Source organism: Scaptodrosophila lebanonensis, unplaced genomic scaffold (genome assembly GCF_003285725.1).
Source record: "Scaptodrosophila lebanonensis strain 11010-0011.00,11010-0021.00 unplaced genomic scaffold, SlebRS2 tig00000001-arrow-pilon, whole genome shotgun sequence".
Taxonomy (NCBI): Eukaryota; Metazoa; Arthropoda; class Insecta; order Diptera; family Drosophilidae; genus Scaptodrosophila; species Scaptodrosophila lebanonensis.
The window spans coordinates 17,361,606-17,375,013 of record NW_022060529.1 but is presented as its reverse complement, the minus strand read 5'-3'; the positions used below and the strand labels follow the sequence as shown (position 1 = coordinate 17,375,013).

Here is a 13,408-nt window from a genome sequence, read left to right as displayed (position 1 = left end):
TTCTATGGAAAGCAGCAGCGGCGCAAATAAATAGGTGTGTGAGTGTGTGAAGTAAATTGTAGTGCGTTGCAAAAAGAAAAGCGAAGAAAAGAAGTGGAAAAGTTGCAGAAGCACCAACACAGATCGATTGAAACATGGATTATCGTTTACTGTTGGTATGTACAATGCATAATTATGTATGTCGGATAGTTGCACTTTTTGTTGTTGAGTTTGTTGTTCTACAGCTAGTTTGTCGCTTAAGTCATTTGTTTTGCATTGCCGTGAATGGTTGAATGTGTAGGTTTGCTCCATTTTGCGCCTCAGTTACTGTTAAAACAGTTTACTGCAGACATTCTAGAGCATTATCCACAACGGACATATGTATATATGTGTGTACATATAGTATACTCGTATGCATGTACATATGTATGTATGTGTTTGGTATATAGAGCAGAGTATGCCGATGGACATGCTAATGAATTAAAGTGACGGGTCTCGTTGCTGATGGTGCTTGCCACATTCTATAGGCATGTTGATGTGTGTGTGTGTGTGTTTAGTTCTTTCTGGTTATTTGTGTGTGTGCGCTTTTTTTGTTTTTGCTTGGCGCAGAACAACTTTCCCGTTACCTAAAACGTATTTAGAACAAATTCACACAAACGCGCGCTGCTACCCGTACAATAAATAATTTAAGAACATAACTTCCAGCGTCAGTTTTAGTGTGAGGTTCCACACTTTTCTTTCAAAGTGAGCAATTTATTAACTGACTATGCAAATTTCAAGGTATACCTATGCCACATAGATAGTTAATAGCTCTTTACTTATGCCGTAAATCATTCCGTGTATAATGGGGCTGGCTCTTCGTCATTAGAATAAACAAGACGAAAACAAAAAACGAAACACAATTTCACGTTGACCCCATTTCGCAGTTTCGAAATTCAAATTATGCCGTGAATCATGCCACCAAAACGAACGAGAGAATGGCTGTTGTTGTTGCACCCGCATCCAAGCCACTGTACCTGTATCATGGCGTTGAAATTCCAAAGCATCTTGCAGGCAACTGGTTGGAGTTGGAAGGAAAAACAAAATTGCAGCGTGGAAAGCGAGATGAAGAGTCAATTCAATGCCCATCTGACCCGTATCTAATTGTTCAGACATTCCTAAACTTTTGATTTCATTGATAATACAAAAAGGCGAAAGAAAAAAATACTTTTGTATGTATAATAAGTTAGTTGGCACTGTCAGAATTTCGGCTTAGGGAAAGTTTTCATTATTTGTATTACTTCTCAAGTGCTTCGAACAATGGAGGGCTAAATAAATAAAGCAATGCTAGTGGACCAGAAATGCAAAAGTGTGGCTGGCCGGTTGTTTATTTGTTTGTTTATTTTTGTATCGTTAAGCTCGACAACTTTCGCCATGAACGACAACAAAAACAACAACAACAACAACCACTTGAGGTATTTGGGCAATATGAGATGGCGCTTTGTGCCCGCGTGGATGCCACAAAGGTACCATTGATGGTCGTCGCCGTTGTGGTTGTTGTCGGCAATTAATTTAATTCATGTCTGTCTGTTCTTTATGCATATTTATGATTTTTCTTCTTTCTGTGAAACCATAAAAGCGAAACTTTTGGCATAGCTTTTAATGTGACACTCACTTTTTTTGTTTTTGCTTTTAGAAAATACTCAGTTTCCTGCTCTTGGCCTTGGTTAGCTCAGCTCAAGCGCAGCCACCCCAGACGCCAACGGATTATGGCGAGAGTGAGCCGCCCGAGGGCTATTATGCTTTCGTAGAGTCACCAAATGCTGTGCCTCCAAAGGTGCGTCCACCCCCCTACACCTTCGTGAATGTGGACTGCAAGAATGTGGCGCCGGGGAAGAAATCAGCCGTATCGGTGCATAATATCTGTGGGGACCTCAACAAGGGACAAATCCCAAAGAACCCCTTGGGCCAAAGTGTGCTGGGCGAGCCATATCCATTGTAAGTAAAAATAGCATTAATAGGCATACTTCATAATTTCTTAACACGAATATCTTTTATACCTCTTTTCTGTCAGTAGTAACAGTTACTGTTTCGTTTTTAATGTTGACTTAAGAATATTTTAGGCGGTTTTAAATGTTCCGAAAAAATATAGCATATTCAGCTTTTAGACTCTAACCTCTGTGTTAGTGGATGTAATTAATAATATTTAGAAATAGAGCGTGTATCGCTACCCTTTTCATTGCCTTTGCCTTCTAGAGAACCACTTTAACAATCTTATCGAATGATATGATATTCATAAGAATATGGTTCCTTGGAAAACATTTATATCTTTTCGAACTTTCCAAATTAAAGATTACAAAAATAAAACATTTTCGGTCAGAATTTCTTAGAGTTGTGCACATTAAAATTCTTATATAGAACGAATAATGAAGAAATGTGATTATACTTTTCAGTTAAAATTGTAAAATGTAACGCTATATCACACATAAATAATACAGCTTGTGGCTTAATCATATCTTAAAAGTATGAGAGGACATAGCGCTGAAAATTTTGATCATCTTTCAACTCTTGACTTCTGAAAAACTGAACTGATTGTCACTAAAATGACATGTGTACACAACTTCTGGTAGCTCTTGAACGCTTTACAGCAAATATACTTAGTATAGCTGTCAATACTTAGCTGTCAGCATTTAACTGTTTTTCAAATCAGTAAACTAAAGTAAACTCTCGGTTTTATTCCATAGCAATAGCCTAATTAACAGCTAAAGGCAAAAGAGAAACGTTTGGTACTTGTTGAATAGGGGCGAAAGACAAATTTGAGTTTTAAAATGGAACTCCAGGCATAAAACGTAATGTCTTTTTTAATGACCGGAAATGGAAGAAGGTTGTTAACTATTTCCCAGCATTTAGTAACAATATATACATTGTGTATTACCTGGCCAACAATTTACTAGACATTTTTTAGAAGTCCTTAGAAGTGAAGCACTTTTTTAATAAAAAGTATAAGCAATTAACAAAAGTTCATAATAAATATTACGTAGGTGGTTTATTAACTTTTCATCTTTGACAAAAAATTATATGGGTGAAGTATAACCAGATTTCGTTCTAGCTATCGAGGTGATTTTCTGCAACAGTAATTGCCTTTTCATACCCTGTACACGTAGGGTAAAATGGTATTATAGCCTGGTTTGCCTGCGTAGAGTGTATCTCACTGTAGGGCGTTCTCTCTTGTTATTTTATTTAATTTATCAGAAATTTCGCACTTTAAATCTCGATTTGCCATCACTAAGGTACTTAGTATGAGAATCGCAGAGGAGGGCGGCCACAATATTTCTTTATTTTATTTAATTTATCAGTAATTTCACAATTCATATTTATTTAATTTTATTTATCAGTAATTTCACAATTTAAAGCTTAGGTACTTGGTATGAGAATCGCAGATGAGGGTGGTCACAATATTTTTCTTTAATTTAATTTACCACAAATTCAAAAATTTAAATCTCGATTTTCCATCATAATATTTTTACATTTTTCGTAAAATATTTTAAATTTATTTATGTCTTTGTATCTGTAAATTTTCTCAGCAGCTAAGAAGCTTTTAACAGACTAATTTTTGATTTACCTATTTAAAACTTTTATAAAATAACTTTTAGAAACTTTCCAAATCCATTACAATTTGAAAATATTTTCTTTAAGCTTAGATATTTTCAATTGTTTTTCTGAGAAACTAACCTACCTATATGTTCTATACATTAACTTAATTTCTTTTTATATAGCGAGCTGATACGCAATCAAACGCTCAAGTTTCTGTCGAAGACGCTGCCTGTTCTCAAGGCCGATGACACGCTGCCGAAGGTAACGCAAATCATACGTGACGAGCCCGTCGAGCAGCTGGACAACAACAATATTGATCGGCACTATGCGACGCGGGCCAGGCGTGATGTTCCCGATGCCGCACACTCCAATGATTACAGTTACTTTGATCCGGCGCTGGACGAGGAGGAGCGTGGCAAGCGACGCGTCGTCGAGGAACGAAAGCCACGCAAATTCTGCGACGGTGGCGGAGTGTGAGTCAAAAGTTGTAAGGTCAGAGTAAAGTTTGAGAAACTCAGATATGTTTCTCGTTTACAGCTTCTGCACCCTCTACCGAGCCATTCAGGGGGACACGGGTAGTGTCGCGTCTGGTGCACCAGCAGCCGAGCGGCGAGAAGAAATTGGTCCGATACGCTATGAAGGACCCCCAACACCCTGCCCTGCGAAGGTGGAGTATGCCACGCCCGTGTTTGCCAAGAACTATCAGGGTGCCTGGCGCTATGTGGTGCAGATACCCTACGAGGGCTACTTTACACAGACCGTCGAGGTGACACGTTGCATACAGGCGCGCTGTCATTACCTGGACGGCGGCTGTTTGTCCTCGCCCCGCTGGGTATCCCTGCTGGTCGCCGAGATTTTCTATCCCAATGCCGAGGACACGGTGCCCAGCACGACGAGCACACCGGCACCATCGGTGCAAGATTTCCAGGCCTATCAACAGTATCTGCAGAAGCGTGCTGGTGTGGCCACCGCCTCCGATGGCACCTCAGTGAATGGTGGGCCCAACGGCGCCTCCGGCAACGCCGATGCCCATTGCGATGGTCACGACGAGCTCGGTTGCTTCCAAGTGCGTCTGTACTACGATTGGTTCTTGATTCCCGGCTCCTGCAAGTGCTGGCGTCCTGACTATTTTGCCAAATACGTGCGCCGAAAGTCTGTGGCCGATTTGTAAGGCAACGAACTGGGCGCGAGCAATGAACTTAAGGTATACTCATAGAATTTAAAGTGGATCAATGAAATTCCCATTTTAGCAATCTACCAGATGCAATTGTGGTGCTATTGCTTAGAGTTTGAATTTCGTTTATACCTACGCATATATACACACAGGCGGTGGAGGATAGCAAATGTGCAACTCATAATATCCCTACAAAAAGATCTACATATAGTATAAGTGATGAAGAAAACAAAATTCAGATTGAAAGACAATAATTGTTTTATTAGCATGTGAAGTCGATATCAAATAAACCTACAAGAAATTTGAGAAAATCTAAAAACCAATACAGACTATACTCATCAGTAAATTAGATGCTATGCCGACTAAATACAAGTAGACATTCGATTGAATAGGAAAATGTGAACCAAAACTGAATTCATCATGCCAGCAAATTAGGCCGATTATACTAAATTTACAATGTTTACGTATAAACTGATTGAATTAAATTTCTGAATTGAATTGAATTAAATAATCTGATTCAACGTTCCGTTTAATTAGCTATCAAGTGAGTTGCGCTCTTTTGCTATTGAAACCGATAATTCCTTTTATTACTTAAGACTACAGCTATAGTTGTAATGTGTTTATGTATCTCCGACTGAATTGAATTTCTACAAATAAATATTTCTGCTATAATTGAACCACTGTTGTTTTTATTTGGGGTTTTACTAGGCAATGCGCTTGCGGCCTTTGCAGGCACGCGAGTACGACTGCGGCTGCCAGCGCCAGAGTAGTTGTATGCGCTACGAAAACCAGTCTCTCTACCAACCAGTTGCGCATGCGCAAACCAAACCAAAGCAGCAGCAGTGGCAGCCGCCAGAAACAATCAACCGGCGGTCGCAGTCTTCACAACCAGTCCGTTGAGTTTGGGTGTTTATGGTGTGCGAGTGTGATTGCGAGTGCGGGCTCTAAGACTGTCCGTGCACCACGAATTGTTGTTACATAGAAATTAAAAGGTGCAAAATTGTGCAAGCAGGCAGCATAAAGCCTTGACGAACGGCCTCAAAATACATACATACTCGTCTATGCAAACATAAAGCTTAGGCCACATTAGCCAAAGAATTGCGCAAAGACTTCCGCATAAGGCACAGCGAACAAGCAATTAAAATATAAAGTGATACTTTATTTGTAGGGTAATTAAACCATTTCATTTTAAAAGTAGGCTTTTAGTACTTTAACACATTTATTAATGCAATAAAAGAGTAAAATGTTGACTCTAAGAAATGGAAATGAGAAGTAATGCAATCCAAGTGGTTGGCATCTCAAGCCCGTGTTCGTGTCTTGAGTCTTTCGTTGTTGCTTTGTTTATCTCAATGCTGTTTCGTGCGACTACTAATTTGCTTTATTTGACTTATAAATATTCAGATGAGCACAGTTAAAGTTACAAAAATAATAATTTATATGCATTGGAACCATTGAGCGTGGGCGATGGCGTAAACAAAAATTTCAAAGATTTCGCATCACATATATAAACTTTCCATTTTAATTTCTAGACACATTCCCACACAAGAGATGCTGCGTCAGAACAGCAACACTATGCTAACGCTTAATGCCGCAGACATGGCCAATATGAGTGCCTTAAGTGTGGGAGGCAAGGTGGAACATAGTGGAAGCACGTTGGACGCTTTGCCAAAACAGTTTGTGCTGTCGATGAAGAAACTCTTCGATATATTGGATGACAAGCACTGCGGCTTTGTCCGATATGCGGACATTGAGAAGGGCTGGCAGGACGATGGATCCAAGGGCCTGCCGCAGGGTGTGCTGGATTCTTTGCGGCGTGTAACGCCATCCAGTGGTCTGCTTTCATTCGATCGCTTTTGTGCCGGACTCAAGTTATGTCTGCTACGTAACCAGCAGAGTCAGGAGAGGATCGTGAAACCACCGCGTCCGCCATCAGCACCACAGCTAAACAACATGGAGGCTGTGCAGTCAGCCGTAAGCACTGCGCCAACAGCCAAGATCAGACCACGTTCGCAACTCATACAGAGTATGCCGTCTAGCTTGGATTTGGAGCAAGAATTCGCACACGTCTCGGTCAATGACTTTGGCACGTCGGCGCCGCCACCAAAACCACCGCGTCAGCCGCTGGCCAAGGCAGATATTAGACATGCCCTGCAAAACTGGCAGCTTAGTCTGATGTCCGACGAACTGAATGCCAAGTATAAACATTTGAAAACTGCACGCGAACAATTCGAGCATCGAGGTTCAGCCGATGGTGGCTCGTCCTCGACTTCAGCTACGGATTATGCTCTGGGCATGACATTGGGTCTTCCGCCAAAGAAGTCTGCGAACAAGCGACGTGAATCCCGTCGCCATACCTTGCAACATGGAATAGATTACAATATGCTGAAGCGTCTGAAGCAACTGGAGGAGGAACGCGAGTTGCTGCTGTTCGGCCTGGATGGTGTGGAAAAGGCGCGCGACTGGTACATGCAACAGGTCCTCAATGTGCAGGAACAGATTAAGTATTTCGGGCGCCGAGGCACACGTTTTGTAAGTAATTGAAATCAATTTGACGATTCCATTGCTTACACACTCTTCCCATTTGCAGGAACAATGGTCTGAGATACAGCAGGAGCGTTTAAACTTTCAGCGCGCGCGTGTCTTGGAGGTGAATCGCAGCTTGGCCATATTAACAGATACATGGGAGCATGGCGGCTATCCACTGCATATTAATCTGGCCTTTGCCACGCCTACGAAAGCACAGCAGCATTTCAAGCATTACACGTCCAGCCTGGGCAGCAATGATGTGAAGCCACGAAAATTTAACGATTCACTAACCATGCACGATGACGAGCGTTTCGATCTGATTGGGCAGGAACTCTATGAGCTGCAACAACAACAACAGCAACAGCAACAACATCAGCAACAATTCCACAGTCTGCGGGCCAAGCGTCAAATGTCCGAGTTTGTGCTTAGCCAGCCATCGCCAGTAAGCCAATCGTCTGCCGGTTTGGGAGATGCCGACGTTGTTTATTGAATCTGACTGATGTACCTACTATATAAGCAATTTGTAAATATTGTGTTAGATGGTTCAACAATTTATTTATAATTAAGAAATATCTATCGAATAGTAAGCAATATGTATGTTACTGCGGGTTCGGAAATCTTCGAAGGTATTTGTTTAACTGTCTGTAGTTCAAATTATTTCCTGGTTGCACAATGCCCTGATTGATGGTCTTTTTTGCCTCGAACTTGCGATCCATATAGAATTTGTAGCATTTCTGAAACTGGGTAATCTCTTTGTTGCAATACTGCTCTACAAACTCGTTGTCCTTCAGGCAGGCAAACAGCACGCCCATCTCTTGCAGGCAGGCCACATCGCTGCCGGAATCGGCCTTACCGCTCACAGTATTTTTCAATCGCAGTGGTAAAATTTCCTGAAAGGGTACATCCTTCTCGCTTTGAGGCGAACGGCCGCGAGCATAAAGAGCACCTGGTACACGCATCTAAGATGATTTTCATTGTATTACAAATAGTCCAAATAGTTAATTTATTTCATAATCTTACCTTTTTATTCTATTTTATAAATGCGCTTCAATTGCAGCTGATTGTTAAATAAGCGTCAAAGTTGTGTCGATGTATCTCATTTGATTTTGGAACACTGGAATAGGAACAAGTTCTATTCAATTTGGTATTTCAATATGAAAGGCTGCACACGTATATGATTGCATATTAACTATGATTTTATGAATTACGTGAAGCTTACAACTTACAATATCTTACATATTTTTAAAAGATATTTTCCTGAATTTAGTCAATTTCCTCATTCCCACTTTGTCCTGGTATACAATAGTTCTTCGCAAGAGCTGCCGTATCTTGTAAAACAGGGGCACGATTGGCATGTAGCAGTGAGGTGGCAGCTCTGACACGGAGATATAAAAAAAGACAGCATGATTAAAATTTGGATAATGAAATTGTCGCCGCTGATAATCGATTTGGACAAATTTAAATTGTAGTTGAAATATATAAGTGGCAAGAATATAGAATGCTTAAGCTGATTTGCTGGTTGCTGATATTGCTTTTTAAAATAATGTAATTCCTATTTTATTCGATAATTAATTAACATCACTTGATGATTTTCTATCAAGGGACAGATATTAAAATCATTTTTAAATACAATGGTTTTACAGATAACATTTATTTAAATGTATAATGAACTAATTAATTTAACGAATTGTCAGTTAGGTCGACGGTTGTGATGTCAGTAATAACCTCCTCCTCTTGATTTGGCTTCACATTCTCCGACTCCTTCGAATTTACGACCCCACTCTCTACAAATTCTACATCACTACCTGGCTCAGCTTCAGCATTGCTGTCATCCAGTGATATGCAACTGTTTCTGCAGCTTTCAACGTCGCTGCTTTTTTCAGACGAATCAGAAACGCTACCTGTTGAACTGACGTCAATGGTGAATAGTTCCCCATCGCTTTCGGATGTGGATGGTATTATCAACGGCTCAGTCGGTTCTTCGGCCTCCGACATGAGTTCCCTCATAATATCACTTATTGGTGAGGCAGGTACATCATTGTTTGCTTCGTCCTGGGTGCAAGTCCTATCAGTTGTTGCGGCCTGGGTATATAAAGCTTGACCGTATGCCATGGCTACGGCTAGGGCCATATTGTTTGAATGTCGCACATAATAATTCTGAACTGTGTTGGATTCTTCTATCTGAGAACTGTCAGGAGCATCCTCCTGGTGGCTTTTACTGCGCCGCCGTTGCTTCAGATCCCTGTCCTTGTCCTTCGTGTGCTTTTTGCGCTTCTTTTTGCATTTTTTCTTGCGTGATCGGCTTCGACTTCGGCAGGGACTAGGTGAGTTGCTAGAGCTACGTCTACTACGGCTGCGTTGCCTCCTCTTGTGGCGCCTTTGAATTCGCCGCTTATCGTGGTCACCACTTCCATTAAAGTAGGAATTAGTTTTACGTCTTTGTTTTCTATCATCCAACTCTTGCAACTTTTGTTGGCAATTAGCCTGGGTACGTTCAACCTCGCGTTTGTTATGGCGCAGAGCCGTGTTGATGGTGCGGCCAAGAAAGAGCTTGTTTGTTTTGCGTAGTGGATTTATTTTGCGTTCTTGTATCTGTGTTGAAGCAGTGGCATCAGTCTGTCCTTGCATTTCTCGCATAAGCTCCGCAATGGCTTTGCTAAATATAGGATTTAGAATAAGTAGCTGGTCTCACCAATAAAGATTTTGCTATTTTTACCTTGTAAGAGCCCCTTCGTCCATTTTTCACACTCAACTTCACTTTAACATAAACTTGTTTATGAACAGCTGAGAGCTGTGCGCTTCAGTGATGCCACTACGTTATGGCATCCCACTCAAATACACACTGGCAATGCCGTTTCAATGGCAACACTGGTTCCGTTGGCTTCAATTAATTCGGCGGCAAGTAAGAAAATAAATTATCATTTGTAGAGGTATGCAGATTTTGTTTATTTAAAAATATATATCACAGACATGTATATTATTTATAATCACATTTGGCTAACTAAAGGTTGCCATTTATCACATTTTGTATCCATTGCACATACTTGCTGACTCGTGTGTAAATGCCTGGCAGACCAGGCCGGGCGCAGCCTATTCCAGTCGACACGACTCCTAATAAATGGTGTTCCTTTGACATCAGAGGGCCGCCAGAATCAGCCTATAATTCAAAGAATACGTGTTCCGTGAAACTAGTGTTCTATTCTTTTGGTTTGCTACCCACCCAACACGAATCAATTCGACCATTTTCATATCCCGCGCACAATTGTGAGTCGCTTATTGTGTTAGACTTTCCAAGTGCATGATACGAGCGCTCGCAGGCTTCGTTATCCCATATTTTGACCGTTGCCTTACGCAGCACATCAGCGCGTTCGCCCTCCGCCTGATTCTCCTGAGTCCAGCCCCAGCCGGATACAGTGGCATACTCATGCTCCAAGTTGCGTGGCCCTTTCTCGGAACTCACACAGCTGGGCTGTATGTGTGGCGTGAAACTAATCGGCGACGCCAGCTCTAGCAGTGCTAAAGAGTAATTTAAAATAATAGTAAATGCTAGAACTGTGCATCTTTTAAAGTACAATTTAAATACCTATGTCATGTTTGACATTGTTGCAGGCATAATTTGGATGAGGCACAATGTTCTTGAAATCCACGCGCAATGCCTGCCGATCCACGTCTATGTCATTCAGATACTCCCTGATGCTGTGAAGTCCCACAACACCTTGTATTTGGCCGGCTTTCATAATTTTCTGTAATCCATTGCAGATGCAGTGACCGGCGGTCAGAATCCAGCGCTCATGTATAATTGTGCCGCCACAAAAGTGACCGCCTCGTCGCGTCAGGCTGACCATAAAGGGCATTTCGTTGCGTTCTGCTTCACTGCCGCCCACAATTTTTGGAATTCTTGTTGTGCACGGTAAGTTTGTGACTGTGTTGAGATGGGAGTATGACTTAAGTAAGCTGAATAAAGACGTTAATCTTAAACCAAACTGGAGTTGTGCTCTAACTTTGCAACTCATTCTGATATAAATACATACAAATTTATGTACATCTGTCTATCTGCCTTTTAATCAATTAACTATTACTATACAAATACTATATTTAAATACAAAAAGCTTCTTCTGTCTATCTGCCTTTTAATCAATTAACTATTACTATACAAATACTATATTTAAATACAAAAAGCTTCTTAAGTTATAGTCGGGTTTTGAGAGTAATCGTGTAATGCTTTTTGAATTCAAACATGTTTTTTTTAATTGATGTCGTATAATTTTGAACTTCACATTGTTTTTCTTTTTAAATTCGAATAATTTTGAATGTATTTTTATATCTTATTGAATTACAGATGATCTTGAAGAGAGACGCTCAGAATACGGTAAGTTTGCACTTACAAGCAATTTGCGCCTGCGCGTGTTTTAAAATAAGCACCAATACCAATATTAACTTGAACATTTTTGAAAATTCTAAACACACGCGCCTGCAACGCAGCCGTTACGAAACTTTTCAACGAACTACCTTAAACATTCTGTGAGCCAATTAATTTATATATGTCAGTCAGACTGCCAATTTCAGTGCTGGTGCTGTTCTATCCGGATTAGTGAGCTTTTTGTTCGCTGATAAGATGGCCAAGCATTCAAGCCGTATTCGTACTCGTGGCCGGACGGAAGTCAGCACCTGTTGCCTAAGCTTTGAGCTTTTCATTGTTGTACTCTATACGAGTTGATGTTTGTACTTACTTGACGCTTGGCGCTGCACCTCGTCACCCATGTGCACAACTCACGTTTTAGCATTTCAATGGACTGTTGTATGTACGAGTGCACACATACGAGTATGTCTGTCTATTTGTCTGTCTCTCGGCCAGTGGGTGTCTGGGTTAATGTGCTGCACAACAATTAAGGAGCTGCCGAAAAATTAAAAATAACGAAACGTAAACAAAAACCGAAATAGTTGTTCGTCGTTGCGTTTTATGACCCAATGAAGTTCATGACATTGAATGTACATAGGTGTGACAATATTTGAGTGTGAATTTGTTGTATTTCATCGGGTTTATTGGCCCATTATCCTTATTTACAATTGCGTTATTATTGAATCGTTTGTGACATAATGCACAACTACAAGTATTTGCGTATTTGATGAGACATACGAGTACTATAGTATACTTGTATATATGAATATGCGAACATATTTTCGATAAAAGAAATCTTCAGTTAATCACATTTCAGTAATAATTTAAATATCTAACACCCTATTACTCTTTAGTAGATTAACTTATCTTTTTAGAACTTCTGGTTTGTGAAATGAATTGAAATAATTTAACGACTATTAACGATAATTCGTTAAACAGGAATTAACTTACCCTTGACATACATACTACAATATATAGGCTACATTAAGTAGTCTGCATTGCTTATCTCTGAATATTTATATTTGTTGTAAAAAACCTTAAACATTACACCTTCACCAACATTTCCACTTATCGTAGATTCTATGCAAATTAACAATACAGTTATGAATATTAATTGACATGCCATGCTTTATACAATGTAATTGAAATTCAATGCTGATACGAGCAGACGTTACCCGTGTAATGTTCAAAATGTACAGTCTGTCTGGTTTGACATTAACATTGCCCTTAAAATCATTTACAAAGTCAATTGTTGATGGTCAATAGTTAGACGAAGGCGCCACATTCACATGAAAATGCAGGTGGAAGTGCATTGGAATATTAATGGAGCATATTGGAAGAGTGTGTGATGGAATAGTTAACTGATATTTCTACTATCCATATTGAGGAACTGAATGAAACCCAACAAAAATATAACAATACCCCTTATAGACCATTAACTACTTTATTCAATTCTGACTAGTTTGACAGCTGTCTCACATGACTTAATTATTTCAAAATTGGCGAACCGAAAACCAGAAATGAATTACTACTACCTCCCAAGAATTTTAAGTTCATTGATCGCGGCAGTTTTGCGTCTCTGGTGGCTTATCGGACTAAATGCTAATTCAAAACAAATTTGCCAAATTCACAACAAATTGGCTATAAAAATGAGTAACCATTGTCTGTTGACAACTACAAAATACGACTCTACTCCAAAAACAAATAATAACAAACATGAGTTGTCAAACGCCTCGGTGCATTGACACCCACCCGAG

The 13,408-nt window shown here is 40.2% G+C and overlaps 5 protein-coding genes across 5 annotated transcripts; 2 read left to right on the top strand and 3 right to left on the bottom strand.

Moving 5' to 3' along the window:
- Window positions 1–134: 134 nt before the first annotated feature.
- On the top strand, window positions 135–4,723 carry LOC115628788. The gene is made up of 4 exons (XM_030525005.1): window positions 135–155; window positions 1,655–1,956; window positions 3,735–4,025; window positions 4,090–4,723. The coding sequence occupies exons 1-4, from the start codon at window positions 135–137 to the stop codon at window positions 4,721–4,723; spliced, it is 1,248 nt and encodes a 415-aa protein (XP_030380865.1).
- A 1,467-nt stretch (window positions 4,724–6,190) lies between these two features.
- On the top strand, window positions 6,191–7,742 carry LOC115628240 (suppressor APC domain-containing protein 2). The gene is made up of 4 exons (XM_030524294.1): window positions 6,191–6,195; window positions 6,256–6,620; window positions 6,696–7,255; window positions 7,314–7,742. The coding sequence occupies exons 1-4, from the start codon at window positions 6,191–6,193 to the stop codon at window positions 7,740–7,742; spliced, it is 1,359 nt and encodes a 452-aa protein (XP_030380154.1).
- A 38-nt stretch (window positions 7,743–7,780) lies between these two features.
- On the bottom strand, window positions 7,781–8,325 carry LOC115634084. The gene is made up of 2 exons (XM_030531637.1): window positions 8,273–8,325; window positions 7,781–8,211 (listed from the first exon to the last, which is right to left on the bottom strand). The coding sequence occupies exon 2, from the start codon at window positions 8,209–8,211 to the stop codon at window positions 7,852–7,854; it is 360 nt and encodes a 119-aa protein (XP_030387497.1). The 5' UTR covers window positions 8,273–8,325; the 3' UTR covers window positions 7,781–7,851.
- Window positions 8,326–8,887: 562 nt separating this feature from the next.
- Window positions 8,888–10,019, bottom strand: LOC115633916 (serine/arginine-rich splicing factor 11). Its single transcript, XM_030531424.1, has 2 exons — window positions 9,969–10,019; window positions 8,888–9,908 (listed from the first exon to the last, which is right to left on the bottom strand). The coding sequence occupies exons 1-2, from the start codon at window positions 9,989–9,991 to the stop codon at window positions 8,927–8,929; spliced, it is 1,005 nt and encodes a 334-aa protein (XP_030387284.1). The 5' UTR covers window positions 9,992–10,019; the 3' UTR covers window positions 8,888–8,926.
- Window positions 10,020–10,253: 234 nt separating this feature from the next.
- On the bottom strand, window positions 10,254–11,698 carry LOC115628163 (transmembrane protease serine 9). The gene is made up of 4 exons (XM_030524177.1): window positions 11,638–11,698; window positions 10,836–11,174; window positions 10,473–10,768; window positions 10,254–10,409 (listed from the first exon to the last, which is right to left on the bottom strand). The coding sequence occupies exons 1-4, from the start codon at window positions 11,696–11,698 to the stop codon at window positions 10,254–10,256; spliced, it is 852 nt and encodes a 283-aa protein (XP_030380037.1).
- Window positions 11,699–13,408: the final 1,710 nt, after the last annotated feature.